This window comes from Dromiciops gliroides, chromosome 3 (assembly GCF_019393635.1).
Source record: "Dromiciops gliroides isolate mDroGli1 chromosome 3, mDroGli1.pri, whole genome shotgun sequence".
Classification (NCBI taxonomy): Eukaryota; Metazoa; Chordata; class Mammalia; order Microbiotheria; family Microbiotheriidae; genus Dromiciops; species Dromiciops gliroides.
Genome location: NC_057863.1, coordinates 585,338,537 through 585,351,542, shown reverse-complemented (window position 1 = coordinate 585,351,542; position 13,006 = coordinate 585,338,537). Strand labels below are relative to the sequence as shown.

At 39.8% G+C, this 13,006-nt stretch overlaps 1 protein-coding gene across 1 annotated transcript; it reads left to right on the top strand.

Annotated features, from left to right (window-relative positions):
* The first annotated feature begins 10,656 nt into the window (after positions 1-10,656).
* LOC122749756 (olfactory receptor 52B2) lies at positions 10,657-11,722 on the top strand. The gene has a single exon (XM_043996275.1). It carries the CDS (start codon positions 10,754-10,756, stop codon positions 11,720-11,722), a length of 969 nt encoding a protein of 322 aa, XP_043852210.1. The 5' UTR covers positions 10,657-10,753.
* Positions 11,723-13,006: the final 1,284 nt, after the last annotated feature.

The following is a 13,006-nucleotide window of genomic DNA, read 5'->3' as shown; positions in this document are numbered from 1 at the left end:
TTCTTGGTGTCTTCCCCATGCAGTTTCCATAGGATTGTGAGCACAGAAACTCTTCCTCCCTGCTGATATCCAACTGGTGTGAAAAGTTGGGTGTGGGGAACCTCATCTTTCTCTTCTGTGTACAACCCCTGTAATTTCCTCAAGCATTTCTTACCTCTGGGGAAAAAAAGAAATATAGTTTGAGATCTAGTAATGCTAATCTACTTTCCTTTACATTTTATTGACTCCCTTGATATTCTTAACCTTTTCTTCCTCCAGATTAATTTAGTTTTTATTTTTCTAGCTCTATAAAATAATTATTTGGTAGCTTGACTGGTATGACATTGAATAAATAAATAATTTAGGTAGTATTATCTTATTTATTAGGTTGACTTGGTTATAGACCTTTAAAAAACCCAACTTTTCAGCTGTGATTTTTGAGTCTCTATATCTTTTTCATCTTCTGAAGTTGTGACCCATGCCTAAAATCAGCAGGTGCATACTAAAGCTTAAGTTATATTTCTTTTTTTTTTTAAAGTGAGGCATTGGGATTAAGTGACTTGCCCAGGGTCACACAGCTAGTAAGTGTTAAGTGTCTGAGGCCAGATTTGAACTCAGGTCCTCCTGACTCCAGGGCTGGTGCTCTATCCACTGTGCCACCTAGCTGCCCCTTCAGTTATATTTCTTAAGAGCATTATATGTATGTACTAGAAAAACCACTTATTTAACTGACATATGTTATCTTCATATCCCATCAGTATCCTGAGACAGAGGCAGGAGGCAACATATGCCAACATCGTCAAATCACCTCAATGACCACTTCCCTTCATTCCATCACAGAGACCGCCTATGTATACTGGAAATGGCAGTGCCTTCCATACCACCAGCTCTGTTTACAGCCTAATTGCCCACATTATTATTCAGGGAATCAGTGTTTGTGGACATTTAATTTAGCAATTGCTTCTCTAGCTGTTGCAGCCCCTGCTTCCTCAGTAGTCATTGGTATTAAAGATGTGGGAAAAAAATGATTCAACATTGGACCTGGGCGAGGTTTTTAATCAGTGGAAATGTCCCTAAATAAGTCACATTATCTTCTGTTTTACTTCAAAGGATTGTGGGGCACCCACCTGATTTCTTTCCATCTGATTTGTAGTTAAAATCTCCTCCATGTGTTATTTCTTCCTCTTAGTATGTCAGCTCCTTAAGAACAAAGAATGGGATGGCTTTTACTTTGCATTCACATTGCTTAGCAAAGTGTTTTTCACATAGCAAACTTAAGAAATGCTTTTACAGTCAGCCATTCATTTTCCCACTCATTCATTCATTCATCCACTCACCCAGGCCATCTCACTATCTGCCTGACAATGCTAACCTACTTTTCTGCACTTGGAATTACCCCCTTTACATGGGGATAGTGTGTTCACATTTGTTGTTCAATCATTCAGTCCTGTCCAACTCTTTGTGGACCGTAGCATGTCAATGCTGTCCATGGGGATTTCTTGGCAGAGATACTGGATTGGTTTGCCATTTATTTTTCCAGTGGATTAAGCAAAACAGAAATTAAGCAATTAAGGTCACACAACTAGTAAGTGTTTGAGGCTAGATTAGCACTCAGATCTTCCTGACTCCCAGCCCAGTGTTTTATCCACTGAGCTACCTAGGTGCTTCTTTGTCCACATAGTAGTGTTTAATAAATAAATTTTTAATTCATTCATTCATTAATCAATCAACCAATAAACATTTATTAAGCACCTCCCTGTGCCAGGAGATGTGTTAAAGTACTGGGAATACAGAAAGAGGCAAAAGGTAGCCCCTGCCTGCCCTCAAGAAGTTTACAATCTAATGGGGGAGACAAAATGTGTGTGTATACACACACACACACACATACATATAAATATACGCACAAAGTAAGCTATACGCATAATAAATAGGAAATAATTAACAGAGGGATCTCACTAGAATAAAGAAGATTTGGGAAAGGCTTCCTGTAGAAGGTGGGACTTTAGTTTCTACTTAAAGGAAGCCAGGGAGATCAGTAGTTTGAGCAGAGAAGGGAATAGCATTCCAGGCATGGGGTACAGCCAGACAAAAGTCTGAAGTTGAGTGCCTTGTAGGTGTAAAAGCCAATAGTCCAGTGTCACTGGATAGATAAGTATGTGTTAGAGAGTAAGATAAGGTAGGAAGGGAATAAATTATGAAGGGCTTTGAAAGCTAAACAGAGTATTTTTTATTTACTCCTGGAGGTAATAGGAAGTTAATGGAATTTATTGAACAATGGGGTGACATGAACAGACCTGCACTTTAGAAAAATGCTTTTAGTGGCTAAATGGAGAATGGATTAAAACAAGGGGAAAGTCAAGGCAGGCAGATCCTCCTTCAGGCTATTGCAATAATGCAGGTATGAGGGGATGAGGGCTTTCACTAGAGTTATGTCTGTGTCAGAGAAGAAAAGGAGAGAATATGTGAGTGATGTTGAAAAATGACAAGCCTTGTCAAGACATTGGATATGGAGGGGTGAGATAGAGTGAGTAGTCCAGGATGACTCTTAGGTTGTAAGCCTGAGGAACTGGGAGGATGGTGTTGTCCTTTATAATAATAGGGAAGATAGGAGAGGAAACAGGTTTAGGGGGAAAGATAATGAATTCTGTTTTGGACACAATGAGTTTAAGATGTCTACTGGACATCTGATTTGAGATTTCTGAAAGGTGGATGGGGATGCGAGATTGGAGGTCAGCAGAGAGACTGGGGCAGAAAAAGTAAATTTGAGTATTGTCTGCATATAGATAGTAATTAAATTTATGGGAGCTTAAGAGATCACCAAGTGAAGTAGTACAGAAGGAGAAGAGAAGAGAGCCCAGGACAGAACCCTGAGGGATATCTGCAGATGGAGGTTATGATCTGGAAAAGCATGCAGCAAAGAAGCCAGGGAAGGAGTGGTCAGATATGTAGGAGGAGAAGCAGGAGAGCGTTGCCCCAAAAACTTGGAGAGAAGAGTTATAAATTTCAAGAGCGTGATCAACAGTGTCAAAGGTCACAAAGAGCTCAAGGAGAATGATTGAGAAAAGGCCATTGGATTTGGCAAACCAAGAGACCATCAGTAACTTTGGAGAGAGCAGTTTTAGTGGAATGTCAAATCGTAAAGGGTTAAGAAGAAAGTAATAGGAGAGAAAAAGGAGGCACATATTGTACATGGCTTTTTTGGGTTTGGCTACAAAGGCAAAAGAAATATAGGATAATAGTGGGGAAGGAAGGATCAAATGAGGATTTTTTTTTTCAGAATAGGAGAGACAGGGAAACGCTTGTAGACTGTGGTAAATGAGTCAGTATACAAGGAGAGACTGAAAATAAATGAGAGTAGGGATGATACGGGGGACAATTTATTGGAGAAGATGGGATGGAATGGGATCACTTGAACAAGTAGAGGGGTTAGCCTCAGTAGGAAATAAGGCCACTTCATCATGTGATATGGGGGTGAAGGAGGAGATAATTGTAGAAGGAATCTCAATAATAGGAGATAAGGGAGAAGGGAGAAGAGGCAGATCATTCACTCATTCACTGAACTTTCTGCTCAGGCCTCAGGGTCTCCAGGCTGTTCTATAGTGTGAGGTTGAGATCCTCAGGTTATGGGTCTTTTGGAGAGTGGTTAAGGACCTTCTTGACTTCAGCTTGCCAAGACCAATACTTCCTCAAGTAGTTTACTTCCAAAGACTTCGCTTTGGTCAGAAACCAAAGACTTTGCTTTTGGTAGGGAAACCATATACAATGCACTTATTAAGTACCTGCTTTGTGCAAGGGATTGTGGTAGGTTCTGGGTATATGGAGACAAGAATGAAATAGTCCCTGCCTCAGGAGCTTGTATCATTAAAAATTTCAAGTTACTTGAAGGGAGGGAGAAATTAGTTGTGTGAGTGGGGCAGGTAGGTAAGGGAAGAGCTTGTAAGCAAGGGGACACTTGAGCTGAATGTTGAAGGAAGATAGGTATTTCAGAAGGCAGTAAAGAGGAAGAACTGTTGGAGTTCATCCTGTGCGATGTCATGCAGGTGGGAGATTGAATATCAAGATGAAATCTCATTCATGGGGAATAGCAAGTAGTACAGTTTTGTTGGAGCAGAATGGTGATAAGAAGTAATGGGAAATCATACTTTTTTTGGGGGGGGGCAGGGCAATAGGGATTAAGTGACTTTCCCAGGGTCACACAGCTAGTAAGTGTCAAGTGTCTGAGGCTAGATTTGAACTCAAGTCCTCCTGAATCCAGGGCTAGTGCTTTATCCATTGTGCCACCTAACTGCCTCAGAAATCATTCTCGAAAGATAGGCTAGAGCTGTGTAGAGCTTTTACTGCCAGAGGAATTAATATTTTATCTAAAAAGCAACAGAGAGGATTGGTAGAAATGACCTAAGCCAAGGAAAGGGTGAATTCTTGGCACGAATATCTGGGGCATTCAGAACAAAGTAGAAGTTCATTACTTTTATATCTCAGGCTTTGTGCCTGAATTCCTCATTTAGTTTTGTGTGCTTTTTTTTCTATCATTCCCCAGTTCAGAGTTTCTGGTGCTGAGTTTGCTCTCAGTGAGTGATTTATTTTTCTAGACATCTACTTCTAGAACTTGGGAGGGGGCTGATTCTCTATCTCTGTCTTCTCCTCTACCGTATGCCCAGAAATAGTTCTAAGAGTAGCAACCTCAAGAGGATGGGAGGGTCTTGAGGTTTTTAAGTCATAGAACATAAGGTATAATCCTTCAAGCCCCACCCCAAGAGGGGATAGAAATTCCCGTTATACTAATATGTTAATGCCTTATCTCTACCCATTATGGCTCAACCAACTTCGTCATCAATAAGCATTTATTAAGTACCTACCAAGTGCCAGGCAATCTGCTAAATGCTGGGGATATGAAGAAAGCTTAACCCTTACAATATGGTTTTTACTCTCACTGCTCTATCGAAACTACTTTTTGAAAGGGATTAATGACTTCCTAATAATAGATATTTATTAATAAATCCTAATGAAATAATTGGTTCTTATAAGTCCTTATTCTCCTTGACATTTTTGAAACATTTAATATGATTGATCAACAGTGCCATCCCATAATTTTGGATACTCTATCCTCCTTTAACTTGTGTGACACTTCTAGTTTTCATCTTCTAGTTTTCTTCTAGTTTCATTTTTGGCTCTAAAATATAACTTAAGTTTTAAAAAATAAACAAGTAAAAAGATGATCATTCCCCACTTTATTATTGACTCTTTTTTGACCAATCTTCTGTCCTCCTTAGCTCCTCACAATTAAATAATTAACTAAAATTTGTTAGGTACTGAGTATATGCAAGACTACTTCCGCTCCCTAAATGTAAGCATTCCACTAGTTTCTATCCTTGGATCTCTTATTTTTCTCTCTGTTGTCTTTTTTTTCTTAGCAAACATTCATTTTCCTGGATTCAGGTTCCATCTCTGGGCAAATGAAACTAAAATTTATACTTTTGGCTAGGTGATGCAGTGGATACAGTGGGGGATTTGGAATCAAGAATTCTTGACTTTGAATCTCGCTTAAGACACTTAATGTCTATGTGATTCTGGCAAGGCAACCCAACTGTTTGCCTCAGTTCTCTCATGTGTAAAATAGCAATGATAATAATACCTAGAGGATAAAATGAGATAATATTTGTGAAATACTTTGTATTCCTTAAAGTGCTATATAAATGTTATTGTTATTATTATCAGTTCCACATATTAAACTTTCTAAAAGATATCCACCTAGGTGTCTTGAGAACACCTCAAACTCATCTTGTACCAAAATGAATCCATCATTTTCCTTAAGAATCTGTTTATTTGCGTGTCTTATCTTTTTTCTAACAGCACCAATTTCCCTCCTTTGCTTCTAGTTTTGCTTTCTTTATTTCCACCAACCTATAACTTAAATTGATCATTTGCTTTAATTACTTAAAAACACAATTCTGAGAAGTGACTCATAGCCTTCACCGAACTGCCAAAGGGGTCCATTACACACACACACACACACACACACACACACACACACACCCTTTCCTTAGCTGAAAGATAATGATTTCTGTTTTGGACATGATGATTTTGAACTGCCTGTGGGACATCTAGATGGAGTTCTCTTGTAGGTGAATGGAATAGAAGACTGTTCAGTACAGATGAGGGCAAGATATCTAAATCTGAGAGTCATTTGCATGGAGGCAGCAGTTCACTGAACCTGATGAGATCCTAATAATAATAGTAGTATATACATCTAGGTGTCCTGAGACAATACTAGCAATAGCTAGTATTTGCTTAGCACCCTAAAGTTTACAAAGTATTTTACAATATTATCTCATTTTCCAGTCAGGTGACAATTGCTGTTAGTTCTCTCTCTTTAATGGGTCTTAAACTATGATAACATGAATAGCATATCTATATAATATTTTAACCCCTATAAATTGCTTTGCACACAGTGACTCTAAGAAGTGGGTAGTAAAAAGATTATCATTCCGCACTTTATTATTATTTGCCTCCTAGATAACATTCAGACATTAGCCTGGTTAACCAAAACCCTAAAAAATTCCTACCCAACCACTTCCCAGGTTTATCCTTTGTTCCTCCTTTAAAGCTTAATGAAAACAATAAGCTCTAAGATTTTGGGACTATCACAGATGGAGAAGATAAGCCAAAGAGTTTAATTCTTTTTTGGTGGGGTGGGGCAGGACAATGAGGGTTAAGTGACTTGCCCAGGTTCACACAGCTAGTAAGTGTCAAGTGTCTGAGGTCTGATTTAAACACAGGTTCTCCTTTATCCACTGCACCACCTAGCTGCCCCCCCAAGAGTTTCATTCTTGAAAGATAGGCTGAAGTCATACCATGAAGTCCCCTCAATGCCAGAGGAGTTTGTATTTATCTGACAAGCAATAGGGAACTCTGGTAGAAATGACGTAATTCAAGGAGAGGGGAATATCTGGGGGTAGTCAGAACAAAGTAGATGTCCATCTCTATTACTGCTATGTCTGTCTTTGTTTACATCTGAATTCTTTCTTTAACTGTGTATGCCTATTGTCTATTACTCCCCAGTCCAAAATCTCTGGTGTTGGTTTTTCTGTCTCTATGTATGATTTAGTCTAGAAATCTACCTATGGAGCTTGGAAAGCAGCTGCTTCCTTATCTTTCTTCTCTCTCCCACCTTATACTCAGAAGTTGTTCCAGAAGTAATAGCTCCAAGAGGAAGGAAAGGATTTGAGCTTTTCCAGTCTCTGAGTTTAAGGTGTCTCTCAACCCCTTCCCCAAGAGGGATTAACAATTCCCCTCACAGCAGCAACACATTAGCTTTCCCCCTCCCTCTTCTATAACCTTTGTATTCTCCTCCTACTCTTCTTCCCCTCTCTCTTCAGGTTATTTAACTTCTTATTGTTGCCTCTGTCACTTTCACTTCCACCTCTAAGAAGAAAGTTCCTGTTAGAGAGCAGGTAGGAAAGGTTATTGGGTTTGGATTCTGGGCCAGGAGATGTGAGAATAAGGAGAGGAGCCCTATAGCTGGGAGAGGGGAATAGATCCTTGAGGAGACTGAGGGATAAAAGAAGAGGAATTATCCAACTGAGCTCTTAGTGCTGCTTCAGAAGGATTTAAAAAATAATTTCTTGTTGAATTCTTACCTGTGAACTCCAATCTCTATACTCTTATACTCCTTACTCTTAGTACTTGACCCTGACTCTTATTTTAGTGAGAAATGGAGTTCATATCACATCCCTTATTTCCACATCAACATTTCTGTGTATCTTTACACTCTTTAGTCTCCTCTCCTGTCTCTGAGGAAGAATTAGCCCTTCTTTTTTTCTGATGCTCATCTTTCTACTTGATCCGGTTCCCTTCTGCTTCTTCTTGGACCATTATCTTTTTTATTCTCAAGGTATTTAAAACCCCTCTTTCTCTACTATCTCCTTTCCTTATGCCTACAAACTAGCTTCAGTCTCCTGTGTCCTACGAAACCCCCAAACAAGTCTTCATCTATTCTATTATGTCTTCATATTCCTATGTGATCTTCCTCTCCCTCTTCACCCTCATAACTCTTGCAAGAATATTCTATATTTTCTGCCTCCTTGGTTTCATGGAAATTTCGAATTAGGAGACTTAGACTGGACAATGTTCTGATACTGAAAACCTCTGACTTGGAGTAAGTCAGTTCCCCTCTCTGGGTCTTAGGTTCTTCATTTGTAAAGTGACAAGGCTGGACTATGTGATGGATTAGGTCTCTTTTAGCCTTCAATATTTTGAACTTCTTTTTAAATCATTATGACTCAACCACCTTCACCATCATCAATAAGCATTTATTAAGTACCTATCAAGTGTCATGCACTGTGCTAAACATTGAAGATAAGAAGAAAGGCAACCCTTCCTTCCATTGGGGATAAGGAGAAAGGCAATCCTCCCTTCCCCACACTGTCTTTACCCTCAAGGAGCACAGTCTCTGCAATATGGTTGTTACCCTCAATAATCTATGGAAGCTACTTTGTCAAAGAAATGATTTACTTTCCAATAACAGATTTCTATTAATAAATCCTAATGAAATCATGGTTTCATATTAATCCTCATTCTCCTTGACTTTTTTGAATCATTTAACACTGTTAGGTCAACAGTGCTTCTGGATACTTTGTCCTCCTTTGGGTTCTGTGACACTAGTGTCTCTGAGTTCTCTTCTTAGCTCTTAGCTTTTCCATTAAAAATATTTATTTTTTTCAATTACCTAGAATTTGCCTATTTTATGTTCATTCCTTCTCTGTCCTCACTGGATCCTAATAATTAAATAACTAATCAAACATTTGTTAAATGTTAAGTATGTGCAAAGCTGTTTGTTCTTACTCGCCTAAATGTAATCATTCAAGTGGATTTTATCCTTGGCTCTCTTTCTTCCTCTTTCTTCACTCTTTCCCTTGGCAGACTCACTTTTGTGGTTTCAAGAATGCTCTCTCAGCATATGATCCTCAAATTTATATATTTGTCCATATGACACAGTAGACTGAATGTAGGATTTGAAGTCATGAACACTAGAGTTGGAACTCTGCCTGAGACACTTCATGTGTGAACATGGGTAAGTCATTTGAATTCTGTCTGCTTCAGTTTCCTAATCTGTAAAATGGGGATGATAATAATAGCACCATCAGGGGCAGCTAGGTGGCACAGTGGATAGAGCACTGGCCCTGGATTCAGGAGGACCTGAGTTTGAATCTGGCCTCAGACACTTGACACTTACTAGCTGTGTGACCCTGGGAAAGTCACTTAACCCCAATTGCCATACCAAAAAAAGAACAGAAAAGATAATAATAGCACCATCTCCCCAGGTTTGCCATGAGAACCAAATGAGATAATATTTATTTATTTGTAAAGTGCTTTGCAAACCACAAAGGTGCATCTTCTTAGGGAAGCCTATTGGACTAAATCAAACTATTTAATTTTACTGATTTGTTTTGGTTCTTTTCACAGACTTCTCTTTGAACACGATGAGTCCGTCACTCACTGTGTATTTAAAACCTATTTGTCTTGCCTTCCATTTCTCCTGTTAATCTTCACCTATCCCATCTTGCCCCCTCTTAGTATCGCATTGCCTGGCCTTTTCTAACTTTCCTACTTTCCAGGCCCAGAAAAACATCACAGTCTCAGGAGAAAACTGGAGGTTGTGCTCTTTCTCTATAGAAATAATATTTTTTTTTTTTCTGGGGGGAAGGGAGAAGGTAAAGCTGTGAATGGAAGAGGGTAGCTCACGGGGGCCTTAGGTGCTAGGATTTAGACACCATCATGACAAATGACATCACTCCTGCTTTCATGATGTTCTCAGTCTACTTGGGGAGATAGTACATGTGTGTAGCACAGAGAATATACAATATAACAAGTACACAATGAAGCAATACATTTAATATCGCTAAGCTTCATGAATGTGTGGGTAAGAGGCCCTATGCATAGTCAAAAAGGAGAGAGATCAGTCTGGAGTTAACAGGGCAGGTTTCACAGAGGATGTAGGATTAGGCTGTTATATAAAATATAGGAGAGCTTTGGATAGGTAAAAAGGAGAGGGTAAGGAGTGAGTAGAAATAAAGACTCAAGGGAAGAATGAGCATGATGTGTGGTGGAAGTTGGAGGGTGTAAAATGAACAGTAGGAGATAAAGTTGGATAGAATGCGTGGGACCAGATATCAGATGACCTTGGAAGTCAGGCAGAGGAGTTTAAAATTAGGGAGCCATTGTAGGCTATTGATAAGGACATAAGAACAATTCATGTGAATGAGATCGGCTGGAGCATTTCTATAATCCCATCCAAATGACAGTTCTGTGGGGGCACAGCTGTTCTGCTGTGTGCCCCTCTGCCCCCCAAAAAGTGCCTTTGCTTCGCTCATACCTATCAGAGTGACCTGCAAGTGAGAAATATGTAGTACAGGGGGCGGCTAGGTGGCGCAGTGGATAAAGCACCGGCCCTGGATTCAGGAGTACCTGAGTTCAAATCCAGTCTCAGACACTTGACACTTACTAGCTGTGTGACCCTGGGCAAGTCACTTAACCCCCATTGCCCCGCAAAAAAAAAAAAAAGAAATATGTAGTACATATTTATTGAATTTTCATTTTTGAATTACACTTTGAGGTAACAGAAGTTAAATAGGATCCTAATAACCTGTTTTACTTCTTGTACTCTCCTTTCCCCTACAGCAGTTGAGGAGGGCTTCTTCATTGAGGTTGGCCAGGATCAAGCTCCTCAGTTGGTTCTACATTCTGCCTCATTTTCAGAGAGAAACCCAAATCCAGCATGGTGAACACCAATCACACTATCTTTCACCCTGCTGTGTTTGTCCTGCTTGGCATCCCAGGCCTAGAGAGATACCACATCTGGCTTTCCATCCCCTTATGCTTTATATATGCAACTGCAGTACTGGGGAACAGTGTTCTGATTCTGGTCATTGTCATGGAACACAGCCTCCATGAGCCCATGTACATATTTCTTTCCATGTTGGCTGGCACTGACATCCTACTTTCTACTACCACTGTGCCCAAAGCCTTGGCCATTTTCTGGTTCCATGCACGGGACATCGCCTTTGATGCTTGTGTGACCCAAGTCTTCTTTGTCCATGTGATGTTTGTGGGGGAATCGGCCATCTTGTTGGCCATGGCCTTTGATCGCTATGTGGCTATTTGTGACCCACTGAGATATTCAATGATTCTGACGTTACCTGTTGTGGGGAGGATGGCTCTAGCCATTGTTGTCCGGAGCTTCTGCATCATCTTTCCTGTCATCTTCCTGCTAAAGAGGCTACCGTTCTGTAGGACCAATGTGATCCCCCATTCATACTGTGAGCACATTGGGGTGGCCCGACTGGCCTGTGCTGACATTACTGTCAATATATGGTATGGCTTCTCTGTCCCTATTGTTATGGTGATCACTGATGTGGTGCTCGTTGCAGTGTCCTATACCCTGATCCTCCGTGCCATCTTTCGGATGCCCTCTCAGGACGCTAGACACAAAGCACTCAGCACCTGTGGCTCCCACCTTTGTGTCATCCTCATGTTTTATGTCCCATCCTTCTTCACTTTATTGACTCATCGTTTTGGGCGCAACATTCCACGCCATGTACACATTGTATTGGCAAACTTGTATGTGGTGGTGCCTCCCATGCTTAACCCCATTGTTTATGGGGTGAAGACAAAGCAGATCAGAGAGGCTGTGGCTCACTTTTTCATGGAAATCAAGAAGTGGTTTTCCTCATCCTCATTGGGCTGAGGTATCCTTGATCACACTTTTCAGCTTTGAACAAAATTCGCTGGTCTAGAAGGTACCTGCCCTTTTATTTGGTATCTGTGCAATTCTTTTCCTCCTTCAAAGAGATCATTAAGAATATATACATTGTTATGTACATGGATTTGCCTTAGAAATGACGTAAATCAAATGATTCCCTTGCCTTTTAAGGGAAAGATGGGTTCAAATCCTGCTCACACTCTTCCTACTTATGTGACCTTGGACAAGTCATTTACCTTCTCTGAATCTTAGTTTTATTATCATTAAAGCGAACATAATAATAATCTACTGTATCATCATCAATTGAGTGAAATGCAAGGAGGGCAGGGATTATGTCACTTTTGGTTTTGAATCCTCACTTCCTAGTAGTGTGCCTGACATATAGTAGGTATTTGATAAATTCTTATTGATTAATAATAGCACCTAATGACCCCTAACAGAGAGGTCCTGTAGGTCTTAAATGAGACCGTGCATGTAAAGTCTTTTCTAACCTTTAAAGCACTAGATAAATATTGGCTATTATTATTGTCAAGATTGTTATTGTTTTCTCCTTGTCGTCTTTCTTGATAGAGGTCAGATAAAACTAGATTAGGAAAAGTCTCGATTCTGTTATTCCTTTATCTTTTATATGTGAAATTTTCACAGATAAAGTGATTGTTTTTGTTGCGATTTATAAAACGATTAGAATGTCAGCTCATCTTCTATAGGATCAATGAAAGCACCTTCTGGACAACTCTGGTGCCGTCTGGACAATTGAGATGAGTTCTCCCTGTTCCTGCCTGATTTTGATTTCTTCTTCTGGGACTTTTATTTTGAAGGCCCTTCATTCCATGTAGTTAGCAAATTAAGAGTATTTAGCATGGTTTAATTTATTAAAATATTGTTCTTAAGTGTTTATGGGGGCAGCTAGGTGGCGCAGTGGATAGAGCACCGGCCCTGGAGTCAGGAGGACCTGAGTTCAAATCCGACCTCAGACACTTAACACTTACTAGCTGTGTGACCCTGGACAAGTCACTTAACCCCAATTGCCTCACTTTAAAAAAATGTTTATGGACCAATATCACATCCAGGCAGTTGGGGACAACAGTTTTGTCTGTTTTGATAAACAGTAACAGTCTATGGAACAAACTGGTAATAATTACCACAGATAAGGTATATCAGCCATGCAAACATATTTTACAGCTAACACTTTCCTAACGAAAAGTAGGGAGCATAAAAACAAAAACAAAAGTAGGGAGCATAAAAACATAAATAAAATTTTCTTTAAAA